The 27,606-nt window shown below is 52.8% G+C and overlaps 1 protein-coding gene across 1 annotated transcript; it reads right to left on the bottom strand.

Annotated features, from left to right (window-relative positions):
- Positions 1-5,807: 5,807 nt before the first annotated feature.
- LOC100897491 (ETS domain-containing protein Elk-3-like) lies at positions 5,808-18,894 on the bottom strand. The gene is made up of 3 exons (XM_029112182.1): positions 18,465-18,894; positions 7,166-7,361; positions 5,808-6,975 (listed from the first exon to the last, which is right to left on the bottom strand). Exons 1-3 carry the CDS (start codon positions 18,892-18,894, stop codon positions 5,808-5,810), a joined length of 1,794 nt encoding a protein of 597 aa, XP_028968015.1.
- Between the last annotated feature and the right edge of the window lie 8,712 nt (positions 18,895-27,606).

The following is a 27,606-nucleotide window of genomic DNA, read 5'->3' as shown; positions in this document are numbered from 1 at the left end:
GGCAGGACTCTAATCTCGCTCTCCAGTGATGTGCGTATCTTTGATGTAATCAGTCAGACGCTTCCGGGTTCCCGGAACGGTAGACGAATGCGATTATCTGGCATCCTGGACTCGCTCCACCTCTCGCTCTCCCCAGAATGGAGCTCTGAGTCTTCGACCACGGGAGGATGTGGCGAACTGTCAATCACCCCTGAACTTCGGAGCCCGGAGGGGCCCGATGGTGGAGCGACGTCATAACCCAACTCGATACAGGAACTCATGGATTTCAAAGTATATTCCGTGGGCTCCAACAGTGGAGGCCGTCGATACCCTCCGAGCGACAGACTTGTGCCTTAGACTGAGCGAACCGATCCCGTGGCCCTTCCTCTCCATGATGATCGACGCTCCGAGCTATGAGTTAGGAGCTCTGAAACGTGAGATTCGCTTTTCCGATAAGCAATACGTATGCAGAGGTTGTTCATAGTGTCTGAGATATCTCGTTCTTTCCGGGAACATCATTTTTTCCTATGCGATTCGTTGACCACCATCGAGTTTTCGCCTGACAACGGAGCGACCCCGGACAGCTCTAACATCTCAGGCGATGAGTAGGGTCATGAGACTCGAGATCCTTAGGGAATTCGATACAGAATAAAAATTATTCACTGCCTAGGAAGACTTCATTCCTCCGCGCATTTGACGACGTCCGTGTGTAAGGAGACGTTTCCTGCGACATCAGGTCTCAATGCGGGAATCGACTATTAACGATGGTCCACTTGATCAAGCGGATTTCGGTACATAACAATCTCGCGGAGGTTTTGATTTTCGTCTCGATAAGGCCATTAGTCAAGTCGTGTATGTGGTACGAAGGGCTTCCCGCAATCCTATCGTCACAGTCAAGGTTGCGTGACCACTTGGTGTGCGAACATTGTTTCACGACCGCCGGATGGAGCGCTTAATCCGATTGTCCAAGACGACTTCCCACCGGAGTGGAGCACGCTGTTCCAAAGTGACTCCTGAAAACGCAGTCTGATTACTCTGGATGCATGTGCATGACATTAGACCGAAGACCTTGCGAGGGACCGCCTCGATAATCAGAATCGCTGAGCAGTTATGCGAATCGCGGCTGAGGACGCCCTCCACGGAGGATCAGGATCATATTCCGTGACAAGAATTTCGAATCCTTGTGGTGAAATGAGTTTAATCGGGCCCGGATCGATGCAGACCGCGCAAACCGCAATCTGCAGGTCTTGGGGAAATGAAGGATAGATCGTAGACCACCGCTTGTGTCTCGAGGCCACTGCCATGCGATCCACGAGGAGGGAAGGATCCGAGGAATTCCGAGCGTCAATCACGAGAGGATATCGTCTTCGGATTTCGAGGCGGCCGACCCTGATCGCACCAGTCGAATCAGACTCAAGGAGCATAGGCGACTTTCGCGAATGATCCACGGCCGTGGAGCTTCTCAAGTATTCTTCTCTAGAGCACGGCCCGATCCGTCCATCCGAACGAATATGGCGAATGGAGCCTAAATTACGCGTGTCTTCTCCTTCGGGGGTTGGGAACCAACAGAGCTCTCCCAGTTTCGTGCCGAGCTCCCTCGTAGCCCAATGCCCTATCGCTGCATGCAATTCACGTGCTGTCGGCTACAGCTCCGGACAGTAGGATCGACGGATTCAATCGAGGGGTAGACATCTGGGTTTTATTACTACGGTTGAGGCGCATACTTCCGCTGGTCCGCGACATACTCTGTCGATAATAATATTATAATCGGATTCGCTCCATGAATCTACGAATTATCCTGTCGGACTCTGCAGATAATGACTCACTCTCTAGCCAGAGCGGGCATCTTCCCAAGGGAGAGCGGGATATGCGTCCGCGTCATTCGGAGGAAAGGCTGTTGCGGCTTTGGTTTGAATCGTGGAAAGCGCCCACAGCTCACTAAACATCATATTGGTGATCTGATAAAACTCAGTTCGACTGATATCGATCCAATAGAAAAAATGCTCGGAGGTAGGGACGGCGTTCAGGTAGCTTTTGCCGTGCAACGTACCCTCATGGAATATCCCCGCAGAGACGTTTTATCCTGACGATAAAAACTGAGTGTTTCTGTGTGTGAATCAGCGACCACACGTTTCTTGATTTTTCTATCATGAGAAAGGTCTCAGTTTCAGGGGGCTGTGGTTAAGCATTGTAGCCAAACAGTCTCCAGATCTACACGGACTCATGTTCCCATCTATGTCGAGCCAGAGCCGCCCATTTGAGAGAATGAGACTCCTTGAGGAATCAGGAAAATTATCATTTCCGGTTTTGCCTACCCCCCCCCCCCCGAGGCTGGATTTTCCAGCTCAATTATTTCAAGTTCCTCCCCGAATCACTAGCTTGTTTCACGCAAAACGCGTGTTCGACACCGGTATTCAATTGACTCCGAGCGACCGAAATAGCCAGGGAAGCAGCCGTTTTGACTGACAAGCTGTATCGCCGCGTGCGAACGAAAGCTTCCAGTCATTGTTGCGCTTTCTCGGAACTTCTTAGAGGACACAGCGAAGAATTTTGACCGACTGAGGCAAATCAAATCTCCCGGGTTGAGCGTCGAGAGGACCCGAATTCGAGGGTTGTGATCCTCTTCCGTATGGATGTCTTCTGTCTGTGAGAAGGTCTGTCCTCAGCATCCGGTCTTCTTCTGCATCGGAGCTTCTTCCAAGCGAGTCCGCCCGTGATTTTATACTTTCATCTCGAGGAGGTCTCCGCGTGAAACTCCACATGCGGGTCATGGCGACCTCTCTGACGGATGAATTCCCTATCGCTTCCGACTCTTACGCAAACGCTAATACCGAGCCCCTATACCTGTGGTCGGTATCGAGGGTTCTTGTGAATAGACGTCGGGACTCTCAGTCCTCCCGGTCGATGAACGGGAGCAATACGAGTCGCGTATACGGCTACGCTCTCCACTGCCTCGGATTCCGAGCGTCCTCTGGCTCCATGCTTTCCGAGCGCACGACTCTCCGACTAGGATGGAAGACTGACTCCCAGGCTGAAATTCCTAGTGGATAGTCGATTCCCTCGGCGATTACTTAATCTGATTCCACGAGGTATCAATCTGTCGGAATCAGGGACGGAACTGACGGGAACGAATTCCGGTCATTGCGGTTCCGGGAAGCTGTTCAACTAATCGTAGCCTATCCAAGGATGGAATCATTCGAAAACGAGCGATCATGCCACGATCGAAAACATGACAACACCCTGACAGTGAATTGGACCCGCTAGTAGCCGTTCCCCTTATCGATGAGCAAGGTCGAACCCAAACAATATTGTGGCGCCGATGGATAACACTGCAGCGTCGATTGTGGGAATTCTAGTCGCTCATTCCCTGCTCGTCGAACCTGATGCTCTCCACGCAAAACGTTGCGCTGAATCCACACGTGCCTTGGGCGGAGTCCAGAGAGACCGGCTCTTAATTCTTTTCTCTTGCTGGCGATCAAGCCGATACCGTGACCGGCTATCGCGATCGATCCCTATAAATCCTCGATGAATGTCCTATGAGCTTCCGGGGAGATAAAAGGAGGGTTATGGACTATTTCAAGCTCCGTTGGAGCGTTCCATAATTTCCTCGACACCTCACCCGGCCCCGAGATACATCAACTTCCATGAATATTCACGGAGGTAGATTTGGATACTGATGAGAGACCTAATTGTTTCCTCCTCGCTCTAGCTGGGGGGTTCGATACGATCGGAAGCAGAGGAATGAGTCTGACGTATGGTAAAATAAACCTTTATTCGTACATACGTTTCGCTCACATGGCATACACTTTTCAACATTTTTCCATCTCATAGAATTTTCATGAAATCTCCAGTATATACAACGGCAAACTTTCGCACAATCCGAGCGAAACGTCTCGCTAACTGTACAGAACAATCCTAGCCGCAGTCGGCTCAAGAAACTATGGTACACCATGACGAATCTCTCGCTGAAGTCTAGAGAAAAAAATCATTATAAAGCGCTGTGGGAATTGCGCCTCTGGTTAAAAAGAAATATTCTCCTCAAAAATCATTCCCCTTCTCGTGATCCCCCTCTAATACAGCATGTGGTGACGATCTTGAGATGAGAAGATGAAATCGCCCGCCGGGGAAAGTCACTTGGGATAGTCTCTCAGAGTCTCAAGTTCCTGCGGCTAACATTCGAATTTCAAGGAAGGGCAAGAGATGAGTTGAGCGATATTTCTGCCGGGCGATCGCCCCTACGGCCGGTCGGGCCGGGCGGTCAGTCGGTCGAACGGACGGTCGTTCGCTCGAACTCTTTGCGATTCACAAGAAAACAATCTCCGCCAACAGAATTCGGGATAGTTCACAGTCTAAGAAACGAGCTTTGAGCGCATCCTCGAGTAGGAGATCAGGGACCAAGTCCAGGCGCGGGGGAAGAACGAGAAGAACGACGGGGGGGGGGCAAGGGCCGAGCGAGCGGAATCTGAGTCAAGTTTGAGATTTTGAAGAGGCAACGGAGAGGTAGAAATTCACTTTCTTCTCTCTTCCGGTGGAAGTGAGCAACCTGTATATTGTTTGTTCGTGTTTTTATTTGAAATCATATGTAAATGTAGGTATGTATGCTCGTAGAAAAAAAGGTGTCTGTGTGTGTGTGTTCAGATGTGTTGTCGTTCGACTTCATGGAAACTCATCCATGAATAGATGAGCGATATGATCATAAGTGTTTTTGGGAGCAGCGTTCCTGTCGATCTGTTAATTTCTTTACACGATCTTTCTGCTGACTGATGAATCATCCTCGAACGACACTCGACAGAGTCAGGTCACCATCGAAAAGTCGACGCTCCGACCCTAGCACACGGCGACCTGGCCTGTCGTCATCGGTTGATTATCCGAGTGAATGATCGATCGTATGCTGGGCATCTTTGTACAACGAGGTCATCTAACATTGAGAGACATCTAAACAGAATGTTTAACGGGATCGACACTCGTTCACATGCGTTGCCGCTCGAAGAGTGGGTTCGTACTTTCGCCGCGACTCCCGCAAAACTCTATATACAACTCAAAGCAAACTCTCCCCTCAAACGCAAAGGCTTCAAGCAGCGATGCCGGGTTTTTCTACGGAAAGCAGGCGGGAATTCTCCAGCCCGTTTCCATTACTTATCGATGAAGTCCAGATGCTCGTTCGAGCTTTCCGAGCGAAAACTGCTCCGTAAGCGGAATTCCCGCCGGGGAGCGTTGCCGCGACCACGAGGTGCAGTGGGAAGAGGCTCGCATCCAACGCTCTCAGTCTTCCTCGTGGTTCTGTATTAACGAGTCGTCCGCGTTCTCTAATCATCATCATCGACTTGAATTGTCAGCAGAGTGAAGGAGGCCATCACAGGTTGCGTTTTACTCAGATCTACGCCTCGGTCTTTCAGTCGATCGATCGAGGATCGGCATATGTAGATCGTCCTCTCTCGCGGGCTCTGCGGAACAGCAGGTCGATTCCGAATTGTCGAGTCCTTCTACAGTGGCTTTCGAGCGATGCCGCCGCGGGCTCGCTCAAGCGATAAAATGGACGCAATCGAAACAACGGATAAATTTTGAGATCATCCTCAGCACTGTAGAAGGTGTGATTCGACTCTTGATAATCCGCCTCATCGACATTTCATCGATGGTCTCACCTGATTTCGTGATTGATTAACGGAAGGACCGACCGATTGATTGATTGATTGATTGATCGATCGATCGGTTTGATGGTCAGACGATCGATACCGTGGCCGTCGGCTGTGTCCGGAGCGTTCGAACACCGTTTTTGATTGGAACTGTTGTCATGACTGCTGTGTGCAAAAGCGTTCTTCGTGCCTAATCTATTGAAGCACCGGTATGGTTTTCGTCGGTGAGAAAATCACGTGGGGCTCAAATGGTGAATAAGGGTTCGCATTCAGGAAGGGGCTCAGCGGCGGGAAACCGGTGAACGGTAGGCCTGCCGCCGGGAATTGGAAATGCGTCGGCGAAGAACTGCTGGACGAATATCGCGGCGAAGGGAACGGCAACGGGGACATGGGATAGAAATTCACGCCCGGCACGAGCGCAGTGTTCGAGGCCTGATTCGAAGTGGGTCCTTTCGTCTGCTGATTCGGCAGGAAGGGGCTCGTGAAAGTCATCACGGGCGTCTGGAGCGAAGGCATTTTGCCGTTGAGCGGGGATGGGGGTACCGGGATCGGAGGGGGTTTGGGTTTCGATTTGATCACAGATACAGGAACCGTAGCAGACCCCGATGATTTCGGACTGGAGCAACTGTCCGTATCGGATTCTTGCTGTTGACTGGCCTGCATTTGAGCGATCATTGCCTGCTTAATCTTTTTGTGAATCGGGCCGGGAGACGAGGGACGATGCAGAGATTGCGAGGGATGGTTGTGATGATGCTGATGAGTGTTCTGAGCTTGAGCGGGTGACGGCTGTCCAGCTTGTTCTCGGGCGAGTTTATCTTCGATCGATCGTTTTCGGGCGCTCAGATTCCACGCGCCGTTATTCGAACTTTCTGATTCGGAACGGCTTCTGGGCTTCATGCTGAGATCTTCGGCATCGTCAGAAAGCGGTTCGCTCTTTATTTGGGGAGGCAACGCTTGAGGCGGAGGAGGACTGGCGTCCTCGTTGCTCCGCCGTTGTAGCTGTTCCATCTGCTGCTGCTGTTGGTATACCCGGCGGAGCTGTTCGAGGTCACCGAATTTCGCCAGGTTGAAGTTCGCGTGTTGCAGGCTCATGGCGGCTTGGACCGCGGCAGCCTGAACCGGTGATGGGCTGCTGGGCTGGGCGCTGTTGGGATATGTGTAAGAGCCCATTCGCTGCGGGGAATAACCGCCCGGAGACCACGACCCGGAACTGTACGGTGGTGAGAGTTGAGCCGACATCGGATCCATTTTGACGTGGAAGGACACTTTGTTCTCGGTCTTCACCATATCCGGGAGAGTGACGAAGCGATAAACGAACTTTTGACCCAAAACCTTCTTGATGATGTTCTTGTCGTAATAGTATCTGCGGCAAAGGTAGGAGACCGTTAGAAAGGCGTCCGGAAACCGCCGTGAAGATATTGCGTTCAGCTTCGGAGCCCCTATTCGAACACTGTCAATAAGCTCCGCATTCGCTCCGGGAGCGGCGGGATTTTTTTCTAGTTGATTGACGGACACGAAAAGACGGGAAGGTCACAGGGAAATACGGAACTCACCGGAGGGCTCTGGATAGTTTGTCGTAGTTCATGTTGTGCTTGTTCTTCCGTAATCCCCAGAGTCGGGCAACTTCCTCCGCGTTAATGAGTTTGAACTCGCCCTCGACGTTATTCGTCCACGATATGATGTGCCGGTATTGATTCGAAACGAGCAACTCGAGAAGAAACTGCCAAAGCGTGATGGTGGTTTCCATGCCTAGAAGGAGAGAAAAACAAATGAATGTTATTTCTAATCGAGTGGAGCACACCACATGCCTACGAAACGCCACCGATGTTTATTAGAGGAGACGACAACGGAAATTGTCCTCCGGGTCTGTCCGTTCCGTCGTCCGAGGAAGCAGTGCGGTCGAGATCCCGAAATCTCTGCAGTCGACATCCCGAAATCCCTGCTCGATGGACGCAGACAGACGAACGTACGTACACGTGCCGGAGGCAGTACGTGTCGGAAGGGACTCAGTGAAACTGAGAGGCTCGAGTTTCGGCACGGAGCGCCGAGTCCTCAAGAGAGCACTTCCGGAATCTCTATGAATTGCCGCGATTGTTTTCGACCGGGCAAGAGCTGGCTGTCTGCCGGCCGTATCGAGCCGCAATGTCGCCGCGGAACGAACAAGGTCTTCCCGGCCGTAAGAATCTCGGTTTCTTAGAGATACATTCTGTATCGCTACCGCTGCCATCTCGTCGTGGCCACGATTGCCGCGGAGACCACAGCGGCTGCGTAAACTGTGAACACATCCCGTTCCGTGAACATGCCATCTTCCGGCAGCCAATTGACCGTGTTGCTACCGGACGGACGGACCGAGGGACGGACGGATACCGTTAATGATCAGATGACAGCTAGAGAAGATCCGCGCCTGCGCATCGGCGATTTCCGTTCGAGAGAGCCGTCAGATCTCGGACTATCTTCTTTGGGGACTCACTCCACGAGGGTACTTTTCCACATTCTGCCCCATCAACAGAGAAATCAAGATCGAGAGGAGCGAACGTTAACGTGGCGGTACGTGGTCGCTTTGGATTCTCCTCGAGATCGCCGAAACGTCACACGAGCGGGGACTTCGAACCGGGAACGAGACCGGTCGACCAAAGCTAGGATCGGTCTTGCTCTCTCTCTCTCTCTGGGCTCGCCGGGAAATACCGGGAGACCCGGTCCTATCGATCGAGACTTTTCCCAGGTAGCGGAAGATTGCGGTAAGTGTCCTTGTAGGCCAGCCAAGAACGAGGCTGCCGTGGACCGCACCGGAAACGAGAGAGCGCAAAGATCTCGGCCCTCAGCATGGTGACTTGCGTGTTATCTTTTTCCATCTCAAGACGGAGGAGGCCAGAATCAGTGAGTTAGTCAGTCAGCGTTTCCGGAAGAACGTGACACCGTTAGAGCGTCATGATGGCGATTGCTTGGATCGGCTAGCTAGCTGGATGCTTCGCGGCGAGCGAAGGAACGCGCGCGCGTCCAGAGGGATTCCACTGTTCAATTATTGGAGTTGGAGAACGGATAGCCGTTCTTTTTCATCTGAAATTCTGCCGGAAATTCCTGAGAATTCTTCTTTCTTCGCAGCGCGGCTAGAATCATCTGTCTCGACGGCACCTTGGATCACAGTCGGGTAGGAAATCGGGTTCAACAATGTCCGATGATTCTCCCCCCGAAAGGTTGACGGATCTTTGGCGTCGACTCGGACGGAGTGTCCAGATCTACGTAGCTTCTACGTAGCTTAGCGCGTTCTATCGATGGTCGTCGGACGGGTATTGGAGAAAGCCAGTGTCGAGTTACCGAACACTCGCGGGCGGTCAGTTTCGGCAAGGCGAATAATGTGCTCCGAAGGAACTCGATGAGAAAATTGACCCCGGAGCTCCTAGGAGGTCAGACATTCTGAGAGATTGTTTACGGAGCGGCAAGCGGATTTGTCCACCACGGAACAGCAAAAGAAATCGGTGGCTTGCCCGAGTCTCTCCGGCGCCGCCGACGCCGGTGACACGAACACTTACTAGACAAACGCAGGCAGGCGTACAGACCGACGGAGGCAGATAGCCACGGTTAAGTGAACTCCCGACCATCCAACAGAGCAGCCAGCCATTCCAACAGCCCTGCTTCCATAATGTCAGCCGACCAAACGAAAAAACCAAGCAGCGAATGAACGAACGAATGTACTCGCGCTACAGGAAACCTCTAATTGGACGACCACGCGGACTCTGGCTAGTGAACGGATAGAGTTCGTCACGCGATGTACGAACGACTAACGAAGCGTTTTGCTCCTCGATTTCAGAGGCAAATCATCCATCTCTATTAGTTGTTGCAAATTTCCAAGCTCCCGTCAGAGGGGGCTTCCGCCAACGGTCGACCAGGGGAGAGCGTGACGGTCGACGTCTGACCGTGACTCCTGAAGGTGGTGCGCGGGTTTCGGCACCGGCAAGCGCATCGGTGACCCGAGAGCAACGCAGACCGCTTCCTCAATCTCTGATCGACGAGAATTGTTATCTAATTGAGACCCGGCCGCGGATCAGCTGCGCGCCGTAGACCGATGATAATCCAACGCAGTTCATATTCGGGAACGCTTTGTCACGTTCCACTAGAACAGAGGCCATCATCATTATTCAAAACGAGTGCGGAGTTATCTCTGTCATCATATGACACAATGATTCGAGAGTCTCTCGTTGCTCGAAGGGCACACTCCAAGTTCGTTCCAGGTCCGCTTCCGAAATCGGTTCACGGACCGAAAAGGTTCACACCGCTTCCTTCCGTTTATGCGCCGTGTTCCCTTTAGAGAAAAGAAATAGACGTGCACTTCCGCTTTCGGTCGATGTCGCTTTCGTCCGCCGTCCGACCGAAACTGGCCCCGACGTATCTCGAGCACGATGTCGAACTCTGGGGCGAATCGACCGACCTATGTTTTTCCTTCTGCCCTAGCTATCCGACGGATGGCTGACTGAGCCGACTCGCTGTTCGCTCGGCTATCAATCTACCCCCACAGGTCCGGCTCACGATCGAGGGGCACCGGCACGTCGTCGTCGTCCACGACGACGACGACGACGTATTCATAGCGAAAGAAGGGGCCGCCGAACTAAAGGAAGTCGGAGCATAAATCCGATCCGAGTTGTTGTCGTCGTTTCTGTTCGTCTTCCTTTGAGCGAGTTTCGGCTACCGTGTCTCCTGCAGGCGCTCCGACCTAGCAGGAACGATGAATAAAGCGACCATGCTCGGTGAGGTGTGCTTGTTTTGCACGGTATTCGAAACGTTTTCCTTTTCCGCCGACTTCGCCGAACGGAAATTTCAACAAAAAAAAAGAAGCGTCCGAGAGCCTCTGTGGTCGTGAGTGATGTTATTGTTGCCCTTGTGCGGCTGATTCCATTCATCGGAGTCCCTTCTCTCAACGAATGATTCTGAACGAATGAACTATTCTCTTTTCGGCCGGCCTGCCCGCCTGACTGTCCGTCAATGAGTGACCTGAGAACGACAAAACGCGGTCCAGAAGGTCCTGAGCGACGTTGAGGGCGACGCTAGTCTGGTTAGCGTTGGCGGAACCCGACGAGCCGCCACTCCGAGAGGGAAATGCTAAGCCGACGTACTTCGTCGTGCACGGCAGCCGAAAATGACCGTTGGAGTCAACGATGCGTGGAAGTATTTAAACTCGCTCCGTCCTCCTGTCCAACGGCTGAACGTGCACCTGAATGCCCCCTGTCTCCCCTCTGAACCTTTGTTCTGACGTCGGGATGAGACATTTAACTTCCCACGATGAAGAAGATGCGTGGCGCGCCGTTTTCTTCACGGCCGCCACCACCACCGACGTCGGATTGTTGTACGGCACGCAGTCAAGCGTAGATGACCCTTGGCCGTCCATCCGGTCGTCTGTCCGTCCGCCCGTCCGTCCACCGGCTGAACGCCTCCGAGACCCACTCGACGAACGAAATGAGCAACGGTCTGAGCGAAATTTCCCAAAAGTCGAAGCGTGGTTCTGCTTTGGAAAGGTCCGCGGAACTCCATCGGACTCATCGTCTCGGGGATCTTTCCTGAGAGACGACATCTTGTACATTGATTCCAATTAGCCGCCCTCCGGTTCGATCCGGGAACGGCTCGATCGCATCCTATAGCAGCTCATGATCAGCTGCCGTCAAAAGAAGCGGAGATTCTCTGATCCAATCTGACATGAGAGCAAGACGACCATCCTCCATCATGGATGGGGAGCGAGCCCGACGGACGGACGGACGAACGGACGGATTGACTGACTGACTGAGTGACGAACGCCTAGATGGACGGTCGGACGGATGGATCAGAGAGAACGACATGAACTAGACGCTGCTGCGGCGCCGAACGATGCCAGATGTAAACAAGGCCCGATCATGTGGCAGACGCATTATTGTTTACGTTTTACAGTTGTAGATAAAAGATGCGAGTTCCTTGTTTTTTGCTCGTCTTCCTTTCATTCCGACTTTGTTTTGTTCGAGGGAGAGTCCATCCGTCGCTCGACCGCCCGAGGCTTCTGATCTTTACGTCTCTTCATCTATACAGATCGCGACTGGTTTAAACAGATCGACTCAGTCAGAACGAGACATCGGCGCGAGTAGAAGAAGTTAGAAAGAGGCGCCAACCTTGGTACGAATCTCGTGCGACAAGCGCTTGACTCTGAAATCTTTCATTGCTACCGCCATCCCGAGCTTTCAATGTCACCGAGTTGCTTCGAACAACTCCATTCCGATGCCTTGCCGACTCGGATCGTCAGCCTCGGTGTTGGCGGTGGTGGAGCTGTTGGTCTTCTGAAGCAAAACCGGACCGAGCTTTCACTCGGAAGTGGTTCAGACAGGGGACAGCTGCTGCAGCTCTTGCTCTCGGTCGACTTCGTCTCGACAGAGGTCAATGCCGGAAGGTCCTCTAACCACCGAAGCAATCTGCGCAGCTTCCTCCGCCTGCGAACTCTGCGCCAGGAGTTCAACCATCGAAAACCACGAAGATTTCTCAGTCGGTGGCATTGACGGATCGTTATGGTCCACGCGATCATTGCACTGTTCCCCTGGGCCCTCCAATTCTTCGAAATTATATCGATGGCGAATCGGACAATTCATTGTCGAATTATCATCGCTGAGGACTTGTCCTGGATTTCTCCACAACTGTCTGACTTGTCTGGATACTGTCGAATTAGGTACTACATTCTATCCGCTCACGGCCGGCAAGTGGGAATCGGAGGCGGTGTTCGGCAAAAGACGGCAGCCGACCGAGAATTAGTCGTTTCAACAAAACCCATCAAGTTGCGAGCGTCTTCGTGAGATCGTCGCGCCGACTCGGAGGGACAGGGCTTAGCAGATTTAGTCACGTTAAATCTGACGTGACCATGAAACGCATCGGCAGCAGAAGCAGCAGAGGCAGTTTGCCGCGCTCGTCTCGCTGTACGACGATGTCAGGCACGGAACCCGACGGTACTACGACGACATGCTGTTCGCGCTCGGATGTTTGGCGTTGTCTTCTCGTCGTGTATTCTTTCGATTTTTCTCTTGTAGTCCTTTTTCTGGCTCTTTTCGGCAGAAACTTGTCGCTGGCTGCGGCAATAGTTCGCCGAAGGTGTGACGATTTCACGCTGGGACAGTTCACAAGAACCCCCCACTACACGAGAATGTTTGTTGCTCGATCGGTCTACTGCTTGGTTAGCTGGCTGGCTGGCTGGCTGGACAGCTTCACGCTGAGGTCGTCGTATTCTTAACGACCTCGTCGTCGTCGTCTTCTCGATATTCCTGCACGAGGCTACTCGATTACCATTCGACCGACCGACGATCGATCGAGGCCGACTCCAACGTTGAGAACGTCGCCGAATGTCTCTCCGGTACATCTCCGTGGCGTTCTCCCGATGACATCACGCGAAGGCCGCCGCGTAAGCGCGTCATGACCGCGGAACTATTTTAAACCATCCAAGAGCTGCAGGCACTGTGGTTTAAGAGGCACAAAGAGCGAACACTAAGAGATCGACCACTCCGAATGTAAACAACATCGGTAAAACTTCGCCAAAGACCGAGTCCCAGAACCTAATTTCCGTTGATCATTACTATTCGGTCGACTTCCGCCGATTCGAGTCTCAATTAATTAGGTACTACCGATTGCTGGAGGGTCCTCGCTGAGAACCGGGAGAATCAACAGGTGGGATCGAATGTTGACGAACCCGAGCTCGGCAACAAGTGGGAAAACCTGAGCGACCAGATGAGACAAGTGCCTGTGCCCCAACGCATGCATGCATGCTGGATGGGACGATCGATCGATGGGTCGGCCGCTCTTCGGGTCCATCTATCCATTTATCAGAGCATTGGAGCTCATTGAGCAATTCTCACAGACCGACCACCGAGCCGACGCAGTGGATTTCAGTCTCGAACTGGTGAGTTTTTGCGTTGGTTTCGGGTGAGCAGGTGATCCGACAGGAAGTGAACTCGCTAGACGAGAGGTTCACAAGTTGAAGGCAAAAAAACAAAACACGCAGCCGAGTTTCCTGAGAGGCGGTGCAGCACCAACTCCCTGCTCTCGGCCTCTACTCCGAACCCGACTAACTGTCTACGTATGTCTGTGTGTCCGTCAATCCAAGCAAGCGAGCACCGTTTGATTCCCTCCTTTCTTTCTCGGAGCGTACTCTTTGTGATTTTCGGCCAAACATGTTCGTCTGTGCACCGGGTGTATTCCAAAGCTCCAAGGGAAGAGCTGGTGCGGCAGTAAAAAACAAAGCTGGATTTCAGAGTGGAGCAGATCTGTTGATTCCTCCGAGCCGAGGGGGGCCGGCAATCTTTTGAGAGGATAGTCAGTCGTCGTCGGGACCACCTGCTTAAGACAAGGGAAGCTCGGCTGCTGCCTCCTCCTCCTAGTCCGCTAACCATCCCAAAAGAGCACAGACATGCAGATAGGCTGGCTGGCTGGTTGGCGAGCCAGCGACAGACAGACAGACAGACCGACCGACCGACAGATATTCAACCAAGGAACCAGTCAGTGAACCAACCCCGAATTCCCTCCCTAGCCGCATCCACCTCCATCGTTTGTTCTTTCTTTCGCTCACTCGCCAGCCACCATCTTCTACGATCTCGCTACAGCGGCCATGCCAGCAGCAGCAGGCACTTGGACAGTCAAAGCATTCGTTCCCACGCTAAGAAAGTTCATATGGTGTGTGTGTGAGCGTAAGTAGAGAGTCCAAGGCGCGTCCGCTTAGAGGGGGTGGCGCGGATTCTCGACCTCTGCCGCCCTTCCCGGATAGAGGAGTCGATGCAATCGAGTAAAAACCGGATTCCAGGGATGAATCAGAGCTCGCATCAGAGTTCGAGAAAAACGCGTGATGCGAACGCGCAGTTTAACGGTAGCGGGCCGCATCTGACGCGGTCTGGTCAAACAGGTCAGCTGTGGTTGGCCATATGATAGACGGAGTCGTTGACTATGACTGAGATGGCCTTGCCTCGTGTCGACCGTCTCAATGATCACAACACAACAGTGTTGAACCACAGCTGTTTCTCGAGATCACATTCATCGGGATAAATCAAAGGTTCGACGTCCGAATGGGAGAGCCGACCCGGGATAACGACAAACGGACGGAACTTGATTTTCCCGGACGTCTAGTCAGGAAAGCGTCTGATCCGACGTCCACACCTTCGAGTTCCGCTCAGAAAAGGATTAGCCGACGGGAGACGATACTCTGGCGGCGCCTTGGCATTCAAATGCAGCTTTTTTATCCGAGCATTCCATCAGCAGCTTCCTCTCACGCGTTTTCCACAGCGAGATGCTTAATCCCTCTTATTATCGATATACGGGAAAAAGTACGCGAGGTCGTCGGGGTTCTCCCTTGGATACACACGTCACTGAGAGTTCCGTCATGTTCCTCCAGTGCACCGGACTCGACGGCCTCTCGAAAACTAGGACGTGTTCGTGGCCGGCAGGAGCGCGAGCAATGTCTCTCGTGTTGAAAAATTTCGAAATGATCGAACAGGCGAACGGATCAGCCGAAAGAAGCGGCGGAGCCGGCGGCACCCCCTCATAGTCGCACCTGGTTTTTCGTGAGTGACCGTTGGCCTTCTTCTAGCCTGCGCGACTAGCTGGCTGTGTTCGTTTCTCGGCTCGTTCGCTTCCTCCGTGTCTACTAAGATGATGCTGGTTGCAGAATCTTGGCGCGCCACCTGTGCGTTCTTCCCAGAAGATAGGACGTCAATTTACGTGCACACACACGCATACAAGGCACAGTAATCTATCTGCCCCTTCCTATTCGTCTACCGTTGCTGTCTGGTGATCCGCCCCGATTTTGAGGATTTGCGTTCGAACGCAGCATGTTGGAGAACTCGCAGAAATCGTAAAAACTCCTAAATCTCCAACCAGAACGGGTTGAATGACTGCGAGGAATTCCGTCGACACACCCGCTAGGTAGAGTAGCCGAACGAGGAGGATCCGAACAGGAAGGGAGCGCGTTCGTCATTCATAAGTACCGCACTTTTCTCGAAAGAAAAAAGCGAAATTTGAAAATGTGATTCCGCACGGGAGCCGACAGAAGTCGATTGGAATCTCATGAGCTTCTGCATCCATGAATTCCTAAGGCATTCGAGACGCCACGGAAAGGAGTGGTTTCCTGTCTCGAAGTCCAAGGACCGATAATTCCAATGCGGATTCCGACGAGCGGCCAGGCTCGTGGGATCACGAGCTGGTGAGAAGAAAGTAGGTAGGTATATGTATGCAGGGATAGTAGCCGCTGACTGAGAGGCAAGCAAAACCACTCCTCTACCTCTTGAAGAGGATTTTTTCTTCCTTCTCATGCAGTGAGTAGAGCAATCGCCGTGACCGTGGTTTTTGTCAACGACGCGCCGTCTTCGATCGGAGTCAAAGGAACGCTACGCGACGACCACCGACCACAGCAGCGTACGCAGCTGAACCTGAAGAGGGGTTCTCTGGTCTTGGTCTCATTTTTTGCTCAAAGTCTTATTTTTATTCATTTTTTCTCAGCTCGCTCGGCTCCGGTATCCGTCGCCGAACCCCTGGAGTAGAAGTTGTATAAAGTACGGGCGAGGATGCCGAAGTGGGCGGTGCAGCATCAGCAGGAGCCGAACAGAGAATACGAGCGAAGAATTCATTTCCGCTTTTCTCTCGAAAGATTTTTTTTATAGGTAGCTTCGCTAGCCAGTTCGGCGCGGCAGCAGAAGAGCACACACGGCGTTCTCCAGCCTGAGAATTCAGAAACAAGGAGTACGGTGGTCGTCAGCCGCTTGTGCTATCGATGGGCTGCGTGCTTAGCCAGCATGTACAGAAAAGACGTTCTCGCTGGTAAACATAGACGGTGGCAAGAGGAAATAATAAACAAATAGAGTTATACCGTTCTTTCTCTTTTCTTCTTCGGTCTCATGACCGCCCTCGTGGCTTTCTTCTGCATTAACGGCAGAAGGAAGCCAGCACCCACGAGAATGACTCAAGCTTGAGCCTTTCGCGCCTCCAATGCGGGATCGAGCGAAGCAACGAAGATGACAAGACCACCTCCGATCGATTGACGCGGAGCGAGCCTCGAAGGCCCCTTATTCGGTCCGTTCGTCGGTCGTCCGTTCATTCGACCGCCGGCATCGTCAATGGTAGCGACACAGGCTTTCAGGGCGCCAACGTCGACTCGTCACATGATGCCCAGCTCTACGGTCATTTGCATGAGCGCATCGAGGGATTCGCGGGCGTACGTATCCGCTCATACGGATGCTCTGACTGCGATCATCCACAAACCAGCTAACCTGAACTATTGGTTGGCAAACAGTTATAGGCCGCCAGGCAGGCAAATGGACAGACAGACCGATAGACAGAACAGCCGAGAGCCGTGCATGCACGCACGCAGAGTGCGTTTCGGAGGTTCTCACGACCTTTGTGGAATGCGAACAGAAGGTGTGGGAGTCGAGCAGACATCGATCGTCTTGTCCTACAGCGAACAACCGAAAATGAGCCAGGCCCGCTCGACCAGACAATGACAATAGATCCCATCGGGTTCAGTGGACTAGAAGATCGTAACATGGAATTGATTGGCAAATCGAACGATCTTACTCAGATCTCGATCGAAGTCGTTTGTGAGCGATGCACAAGTCGACGATGTCAAGCGAACGAGCATGCCGTATCGCCAATCAGATGCGTCGGCAGTGATTTTGCGCATCGGTCGCGCTGTTCGGCCGACGAGTCGTGGAAGCCACTGAGCGAGGAGAGTACAACTTCCTCGATCGAGAAGTCGTTGCCATCGATTAACGCTGAAAGGAGTTTCCTTGTTCGGAGACGCTTCTTCCTGGCATCGAAATGAATGTTTCGGCTTGTCGTGGGATCCGACGTCAGGTCTTCGGAGCTCTTCTCTTTCCGACCGGGAGGATTCCCGTCGTGATGAATTCTCATCCTCGATTGGGAGTTCTTCTCTGTTCCCGGAGCCGCGTCCCACGAAAGGCTCAACGCATGAAAACGCGATCACGAATCGAGATCGCGGACCTACGACACTCGAGATCCGCATAATGAGTGAAGTCCTCTGAATGAGCTACATTCGATTGAACGGAACCTGATCACAGTGGATCGATTAACCAATGGCCGTTAGTACGGCGCTTCATCGCGCGACCGCGAGGGAGCAATGAGCAAGCAGACGAATCGCCGCCGGAAATGAGCATATCGGTCTGTTGTTCAAACGACGATCATCGAGGACCTGAACTGTATGAGACAAGCCATTCCCCGACATAGAGCTTCGTAAGAGCTTCGAGAAGCCAACGCCGGCCAAACGTGCGAGGGGCTGATTTTGAGCTTCATACGATGAAACGTTATTCCTCCGTCGAAGGCACAGCGGCCGCTGGGGACTCAAAGAGGGAAAGTTCGAATGAAAGGCCTCGTTCAGTCGTTGGACGCTCATTTGGCATATCTTCCGCTAATTCCTCTGACTTCAAGAGGAAATTCACGTGAGATCCCCTTCGACACTTCGGAGTGATTTCTAGCCAACATTGAGACCGAAACAGAACCATCACTTGATTCAACGATGACATCCTTCGACGCTGACTTGGACTCCCCCGGAAGGACGTCTTCGTACAGATACGCTCTCCTCGGCCTCTACAAACTCCTAGACACTGATCTGCGAGCAATTAGAGTCTCTTGATCGAGTCCATGATGACGTTTATCTATCCGGTCGATCTCTGATCCCATACAAGCCTCTCAGGGCGTAATGATCCCATCTCTGCCGTTCGGACAGTACATCAATCGACCGGGCGAGCGAGCGAGCGAATCCGCGATTCGACACCTCATGGGATTCCTCCGGGATCATGCTCCAATCTCAGAGCGTGATTACTGTTGCCATCTAGATCTCAATTCATGATAGGGTCTCACCTGCGGCACCGTTTTGAGCGTTCGCGTCGGAATCGCTCTTAAGCATCTCTTCATCCTCTTCGGAGACTGGAATGAACTTCAAAGGTGGAGGCACGGGTCTCTTCATCACTCTCAATTGTTCTTTCGGCTGAGTTCCGTTCGCAGATGAAGAATAGTTAAATTTATCTTGGGCACTCTGTTGTTGTTGAATTTGCGCTTGTTGAGTAGAATGACTGACTGTCGTCGATGAGCACGACGTGGGGGGAGCCGTCGAAGATACCGGGGGAGGGATTCCGACACGTTTCGGAGTTGAAGACCCGAGGGAGACCGGTGGGTTCCGACTCCGGGGACTCTGTAGATCCATGGGCTCGTCTTGCATTGGGAGATGCGCAAGATGGGCCGGCATGAGACCTTCGCCGACGGCGGGGACCCTATTCCAGTCCATGTCCATGGGAAAGTTTTTTTAAATTCTCTTAAGAGTCCTTTCGTGGTCCGGGAAACCACGGAGATTCCGGTTTGCAGTCGATAACGGTATCGAGTCACGTCAGTCGCCCATTGACTCTCTGAGGAGCCGTCAGCAAGGGATCGGTAACATTCGCGCACCACGGAGACTAGCGGGAACCTTTGAGAAAAAACAACTGGAGCACCACGGCACTGGCACAACTCCTGCCGCTAGTCCTCAAGATAGGTAGATGATTTAGGTATCGGGTTCAAGTAGAAATCCTTTGCACCGAGTTCAGGTTTTTCTGCGCTCACACCTCTCCGATAGGTAGACTAGATAGCCTCTGTCTGTTGGACGCACGGAGGAGCTCTCCTCTGCTCGACTCGACTCGCTGTCATGTGCTGCTCGCACACTTGGCGCTCAATGGTAAATCTCGATCCTAGTAGATGGCGCTCGAATCGCCGCGCTCGTTGTTGACTATGACGACGGCGGCGGCGGTGGCGGCGGCCGCTATGACGACGACGACCGTCGTAGGGAGGAGCTCTTTCTGCCGCCGCCGCCGCGCTAGCTACGGCTGCGACTCATGGAGAGACATCGTCGTCGATTACTCGAGGAGACATTTAGAAGCGGGTGGTGTTGGTGCGGCGGCGGCGGCAGGCGCTCAGTTGACGGGTCCACCGCGGCCGCTCTCTGCTCTTGCCGCAGCGGCGACTGGTGTACAGCGGCAGCGCGTACCGGATGTCCCAATGTAACAACGGCGACTGCTTCAAACAGTCAGTCAGTCAGTGAGTCGCTCCGTCGGTCCGTCCTCGCGGTAGACGACGGCGCTGCCGCCGCCGCCGCTTGCTCGAACGTCAACGGCACGCCAAAGGGAACTTCGACAGGCGCATAGTCACCGAGGCAGAGGACCCCGCAATCGGAGGCGCTCGCTCAATGGTATACTGTCAAAGCCGTATTCCGTCGACCATTCCTCTGACAGTCGGAGCGACCGACCGTGCGTCCGTCTATCCGTCTGTTCGTCCGATCGTCTGTGCGAGTCTCATTCGTGCATCGCACGTAACTCGTATGAACTCTCATCGTAGAACGGTGCCGTTGTTCGACCGACGCGCTCGTTCGGTCGGGTTACCGAAGTTTCTCCCGAAATTTTTGGTCTCCCGGCGCTCCTGCGCACTTGTTCTCGAAAGCTGTGACTTCTCGACGGAGACAAGGTCTGCCATGCGGTCAGGTCGTTGAAAGCCGCAAGGTTCCGCGGAGATTGTTCCCGATCTCCGTCGGTTACCCATCCGCTCTACCGCTCGGGACTCTTGCAGCCACTGTCAAAGTGAGTCCGCTCGGCTCACAGTCAGTGACTCAATAAACTCGGACCGCAGAAAATCAAACACGGAACTGGTCGAGACCATCCGACCGAGTCTCGACTCCTCAGCGGAAGGGACCAACCAGCAAAACAAAAACACGAGAATCTTCCGCGTATATTACGCGTTATCGGTCGGTGCGTCAGGAATTCCTGAGAGCATCTCCGAGATTTACGGACGAATCGACGGACAGCGTTCCGCCAACGCCTTTTGGGACCAATCAAGCATTCTGCCTACAGATGCTCGAACGCTCGTACAGGTGGACGTTCTGACGATGCGGCGGATGTGCGCACACCTGTGAGCCGCTAATACAAAATAGAGCTTACTTACAAGTACGTCTGGCCGTCTATCGCCGCCCCTCGGCACAGGAAACGAGCACAGGCGAACGAAGACCTCCGAGCAGCGTACTATGACAATGCCATCGTGCACAATCACATTCTAGTACGGATGACAGAGAAAGGTTCGCCCTGCACCTGCTGCCGCTCACATTGAGCTCTGCGAAGGTTTCGTTTCACGTCGACGGTACAATCAAGCGAGGAATCGGTCGAGAACCTGACTCGATGACGGTCTTCATTTCGTCCCTTTCCGAAATCGAAAACAACCGTATTCTGTGACCTTCGTCATGACAGCAGTAACCGAAGCGATTCTCAAATTCAAAACTTCGATAATTTCTCTTGATTCACAAGCGCGTCTGGGTCGCGAAGACCGAACGATGCTCCCAGCGGAGCCCCAATCCCGATTCGCGCAGTCTGAATCTACGACGGTGTTCTTTTTTTCAAAGTTAATCTCATTGGATTCACAGCGGCGAACCGAGGCTCCCGGTCCGGAGTATCTGACGGTCCGCTGTTCTTTGACGGCTCCCCATGCTCCTCTTATTGATGCGTTCATTTGTTCTTCATCCCTAAATTCGCTTGCGACCAATTTCTGCAAGTTTGTGATCATCGGAATCTCGGAGCCGGAGGACGAAGATGTCGGGGGATAAGCGGTGAAATCGACACCTCGGACGGGAGAAACGCTCGCGGCCGATACCGCCGAGACCGCCACCATAAGCGCCGCTCCTGATGCGAACACTGAACAACCATAGAGCAATGTTTGCTGCTGATCGTGGCGATGGTGTTAGTGTCGACGGCGTAACTGTCCATAGTAAGCCAGCAGGTTGAGCATTCGGCGAATCCGTCTGAGGAGAGTTAGACAGCGCTAAGACGAAGCATGCAGAACCTCGACGCGATGGATGCAGTTTCTGATAATTAGGCGTGAGGTAGTGGCTCAGACTGAGCCTCCCGATCCGAAGCATCAAAACTTAATCCTCAGCTCTGGAGGCACCAGAGACATCTAAGCACCATCCGACAAACTCATAGATACACATTCGTGGATGGCCAGACCAGAGTACATAACAGTTAGCTCGGGACGCCCGGACGCTCGCCGTACAGTGAACAGATCCATCGGACGTTGAAAACGCTTCGGTAGAATTCGAAAGCGCAGTCCGACGAATTGGAACTGAACCGAGGCTCGCAGTGAATAATATTCGAAGGCATACATTGTGAATGACGATTTCCGCATGCGGCTTGTCAGGAATCCATTTCCGTTGAAAGAATCGATTTTCCCGAAAAACTTTTGAGACTTTGCTCCGGAAGCGAAATCATCTACAGGGAAACAATAATGGAACACTGAAGGCTCTGACGCGTCGGGGACTTATCGAACGAATTCCTCGACGTAGTGAGGGCTCTCGATGATGACATGGGTCAGTCAGATCGAAGTATCCGTCGCGCGTTCCCTCTGACCGAGGTGTTTCAGACTCGTGAATCTACGATCGGGAGTTCGAGGAGAACTCCACCGATTTTCTGTCTCGAAATCGGCTCTGCTGCCCTCACGTGTTCAGCATGAGCAGAATAGACGACTGACGCGCGTTGCGAGCGGTCGCCCGGTATCCCTTCTATCGTTTGCTCAGACGACCTCACACCGACAAGTGACAATACCGTGAAGTTTTTCTCAAAACCCGATCGGAGCCCACATCTTGATCGCGGAGCCATTCCGCTCGTCATTATCCTGCACGCCGATCGCGCGCAGTGCACGCGTTGGCGAGGCAACGCTCTACGTCGAGGCATTGCCCCTACCGACTGTTACGTAATCGTATTGTGATTCCGAAGGCCGCCCAAGTCTGCGAAGGCCACCACACGGTTTCCTGAATCGCTTGGCGAACGGGTTGAACAGAAGACGTTGCTACATCCAGATATGGCGAGTGATGTCGTCGGCTCAATAGTGGCAAGAGGCGTCGGAATGCCGCGACGTTACAACGCTCGGAACGATGTGTCACAACTTGTGTGTTTTGTCCTTATCACAGAAAACTACTGATGATCCGGGTCCGTGGCTCGTGCTCGTCTTCGTCGAACGATCAGACGGGTTTTGTGCTTTCGATCGGATCGATCGGAAATCCACAGCATGTAACAAGCCAAGTGTCGTGGAGTCGAGACTCAGAATCCCAGGGTTAGAAACCTTCCATGGGGGCGAATCCGAAGGTCCATTGAAAAGCGTCCGGACAGAGGAGAAGTCTCTCGTCAAGCGCTCGAACTACTCCACTACAACTCACGGTCCCAAGTTCTCACCGTCTGATACGCCAGCGAGTAATGATGGATGCGACAGAGTGTACGAGTTGCGTATCAGTTATTTGACCGTGTGTAAACGGCTCTTTTTTTTCGTTTTCTTTCGTCTGTCGCCTTTCTGTCCGTCGTCGGGAGAGCTCGCATTTTTGTCGAATGAACGTTATCGCATCTGCAGCTGGCGTTCATGAGAAGCCGACTGAGAAAAGATGAGACCGCTCCAGATGCGATGAAAACGGAGAAATGGATCTGTCGAAAACGAGACACTCACCTGTAAAAGACACAGAAAGCACTGATTAATCACGAGGGATCCGAAGACCGTGAATCTTCTCTTCATTAGGGTCAGGATATGGGGGGGGGGTGTATGTAGTAGATATATGTTTATAGCAGACTACCTAATCGATGCTAGTTTGCTCCATGAGCCTTCTACCTTCAAGGATTTCATTGAATATTCCAGCTCGGGATGAAATTGTACATTTTCAACAAAGTTCACCCTTAAGCTGAAGAATTAGAACCCCGTCTTCCCGAATCCGATTCACGCAAACAGATCGAGTCGGACATTCCAACACAAGTTGTTGTTCTCGTCTGGCCCATGTGGTGCGAGATATCGGGTGGCCGAAATCAGCGGGTGGAATCCCGAGTTCCCGAAAAGCCCATTTCTTGAATAGACCGCTAAGAAACAGCGACACCGCACGGAACTGTGGGCATTCGCCCAGGGAGCGATTCCGGGTCAATAAGAGCTTGATCATCTCAGCAAGAAGCTCGAGCGCCAGCCGGATTGAGTGATCAATAGGTCGAAATACCCAGTCCCCGAGAGCGCCCATGTTCCGCTCGGGGGATTCCGGGGAACGAGTACACATAACATTAGACCGCAACCGAGCCGGCCAAAACTGGATGCGAACGCCTCCAGCTCACAAGGCGGTACTGATCACCACAGGCATTTCCAATGCAAAAGTTGAGCATGCGTGAGTTCGTGGAAGGGATACGCCATCGGCGAATTTGGCAGATCGGGCGATTCCCAGTCGACTGGGGCCTGTACAGCCGGTCAACCTGCACATCAGAGACCAGAAACTCGACGTGACCCTTCGCACGCTGGGAACCTGTTGGCACGAAGTCGCGAACGTACAGGGACTGCGAAGGCTTTTGATGATGCCAGTTGTACGCACCGGATATCGTCAAGGTTTACTGGCTAGTTTGCTCTACTGTGAGCCATTAAGTCAACCCGTCGATTGATGATGGATAAACTGATGAATGGGCAGATATTGAGCAGCTCCATTCTATTGTCCCATCGCTGTCATTCTCTTCCCTTTATTAGTGAGCCAAATCTAGTCGGTAGGGCAAGCTTCCGTGGTGGAGCGCAGCCATTCCTGATCGAAGCCGGATAACAGAACGAATATTATACGATGAAATTTTGAGACCGAAACAGAGTTCCGATAAGCGTTTTTTCGCTTCCGGGGAGCGGGAACTGCTGCTTTTTCCAGTCTTGAATACATCTGTTTCTCGTTTCCGAGCACAGACTTGATGTGCAGCACTTGTTTGTCACCTATGCCGATCTGAACTCGTGATCCAATCGCTCCACGTGGCATACCAAGCCGTCGAGGGTACCGCGCAGCATTTGCCGTATACTCGGGAAGAACATGGAGCTCCGCAAGTGCCGCCGACATTCTCTCCGCCCCTCGAATCGCGCACCTCCGGGACATCATCGCCGGTCTCGATCGCAATGCGGAAATCATTCCGTCCGGCTCATGGCATAGACTCTGATTCCGGTCGGATTACGTTGGATACGCGGACCCAAACTCTGACGGAAAATTCGTCGAGTCAGAGCGCGCCAACTGGCTCCGGGCCAGTTGTATTTCCTTCATACGGCTGGGAGGAGACGTTCGACGATTAATGGTAAATACAGAATTATTCTATTTAGCATTATTCATTATCGAACGTCGCCAGGGAATTAATTCGACATCTCAGTGTTCCGTCGCAGATCCCAAGTTCCGCGGACGCATTTTCCGGAAACATTCTTTCGAAGTAGTATTTCAGCAAAGCGTGAATTATCCTTGTCATCTGTGATGACATCATTTGGAGATCACCATCATGTTGCCTCTCGAATTATCTCCGATGACGAATGGAGCTCTTTCACTGGGGAAATTCGAGCAGAAGATTTCCCGCATTCACAAATAATGTTTCCCTTCTGGTGACGATTTCTGGATACGTGCAGAAGACAACGAGCATTTCATCCACAGCCAGCGCATAGATAAGGAACGCTGAAGAAAATACTGAAATCTTTCGACTGCAGCTCACATAAGAGTGAACTGCTCGACCTTCTGCTCGCCCCAATTTTCGAATGAAGACTGTCGATGCAGAAAACATCGTCCGACGTTACGCAACCTTCGAAGACGACCGGAGCCACTCTGTCGATTGGACAAGGACTTCTGTGTTTGTTCGGTATATGAAAGCACACGAATCAGCGAGGAACGTCGTGATTAGGAAGTGATACAGAAGCACGGAGTTTCGATCCGATAGACAGAGAAACTAATGAATATCGATGCCGGGCAGATCGATCCGCGGCGGCCCGGGATTCGGAACGCTGTTTCTCGCTCGATTAATTGAAAGGCCGACGTTTTGAAGCCGCGCGTTCAGTACGATTGTCACAATCAGCGCCCGTACTAAGTTCGACCACCAATTCACCTTATCGAGACGGCGGAGGGACGTCACACACACGTATGGGATAGGTGAGCTTGCGCGGTCCATGGGAAGTTCACTGAACCAGAATCGGCGGTCGGGAATTTCTGGTTTCCAGTCATAAAGGACGTTCGACTGTTATATCATTGACTCTGTTTGGGAACGTAATCGGGCGCTTAAGTGTGTCTCTGTGAATTAGTGTGGCGTTCTTTCTGTTTGACTGACGGGGATAGCAAATCATTCTCGGGAACGCTAGACGACGTTCAAGCAACGGCCGAAGAGCACGTAGGATCGTTGATAGAGAGAGAGAGAGGTAAGCAGGTTGTTGACGCCTGGGCTGCCGAATTCCGTTCCCTAAGTTTTCTGGGATACGGGCCACTGACGACGGGTCAAGACTCCGGTTTTGCAACGAGAACAAGGCCGAACGGGAAAGTTGAAAGTCTTCGTCGTGGTGCGGTGACTCGGCGGCGGCTGCCGGACCGACTTCGCCAACAACAATAACAGAAGCAAGCGGCAGCGTCTAAGTGCGACGAAAACCTTCAGAAGTTGGGGCGAGCTTAAGGCCGCTTCTGCCATTGCTTGCCGCCGCCACCGCCTCCATTTCTGTTCGGCGTGAAATCACTGGCTACCACTTTCTCTGCCTTTACGGGCATTTACTGCTCCATAGTCGGCTCTGTCCGTGTCCGATGAGGAATAGCTCGGTTTTGTTGTCCGACGCCGTCTACGATGATGCTCAAACTACGCAATCGACGCAGCGTCGGTGGCGGGGAATCTGGTTTTGTAACTTGGCAAGCGGAGAACTGCATGTTTCCGGTGTACACGCGGCACGGAGGGTGGTGGCGTCTACGGCAGCAGCCGCCGTACGATCATTGAACGATGAGCTTCCGAGCGGATGAAAGGGCCAAGAAATACGTTGCAACGGCCCTCGGCCGGCGCGCTGCCAGAAACGGTGTCCAAGAGATTCAACTCCACCGTTTCTGGTCCGCCGATCCGCATGCACTAACACTCTTGATGTGCCAAGAAATCCTTCCGCGTCCGGCAGGAGCTCGCTGGATGCGGAAGCGAATTCCAAAACTTGCAAAATTGCCAATGCGGCCCGCGGTGAATGGATCCGCTCGACGAATAACGAAGAATGAAGTCCCCCGAGAACTCGGAACGGTCTCAAACAGTCGGGAAAACCCAGCCCTCCCACTTCTGTCCACGTTTTTTCCCCAACGAAAACTCTGGTAGAAAGCGTACGTCCCCATCTCCCATCGGAGATCTACTGAATCAAAGCCTGGCGTGGTCGTGGATACCCAGATCTCCAAAAGAGGATTGCGCGAATCTATTGACGACGTGATACCACGGGCTTCGCCTTGAAACAGAAGTTTCCCCACGCAAAGATCGTGCAAGGAAAAGAAATGTTTTCTCCGGACGATTCTTCCGTAGCGGGACAATTGACGTCGACCACTGCCACAAAGAAAGCCCAGAGGGTGTCAGTCAGTCAGCCGGCAAGCCGGCCGGCCGGGCGGCCAGCCGACAAGCCCGTTCGCCGGGCTGCCGGCGGGGCGGTCGACATCGGACGGGCAACGAAGCTCGGGGTCACAATCAACACCGCTGCTGGGGCCGAACAAAGCTGAGCCTTGGCCCGAACGTCGGGGCCGGGACTGCTTGTTCGTTCGCTCAGCCGCTCGTTATACGCGGAAGGATGCTGTCCTTCGCGCAAGGTTGTCTTACATAACACCGCCAGTCAACAGACCACCACCATCACCGCCGCCACCGCCACACTAGATCCGAACTGACCTCCCGGCACAGATGAACTGCGCTGCCACGTTTTCTGATTCTTCGATTCGAACGACTGAGTCGAACAATTATTCGCAAGAAAAACTTGTGCAAAACCCATGCGGTCAGAAGCGGCAGAGAGCCCGACAACGCGCGATTCTGGTCGTGGAAAAAAGAAAATAGCTCCGGGCAGCTTCGGTGTTCTTGCTTATCGAACATGAGAGTGAAAGTTACGTAGAAAAATCGGACACATTCTGAAGTCACCGGCAGTATTTAGGATCGTTTGAAGGATTGGACCTTCAAATGAACCGACTGAAAAACAAGTGAAGTAGCTA

Source organism: Galendromus occidentalis, unplaced genomic scaffold (assembly GCF_000255335.2).
Source record: "Galendromus occidentalis unplaced genomic scaffold, Mocc_1.1 scf7180000077485, whole genome shotgun sequence".
NCBI lineage: Eukaryota > Metazoa > Arthropoda > Arachnida > Mesostigmata > Phytoseiidae > Galendromus > Galendromus occidentalis.
The sequence above is the reverse complement of the archived record's forward strand: the minus strand, read 5'-3'. Positions and strand labels throughout refer to the sequence as shown.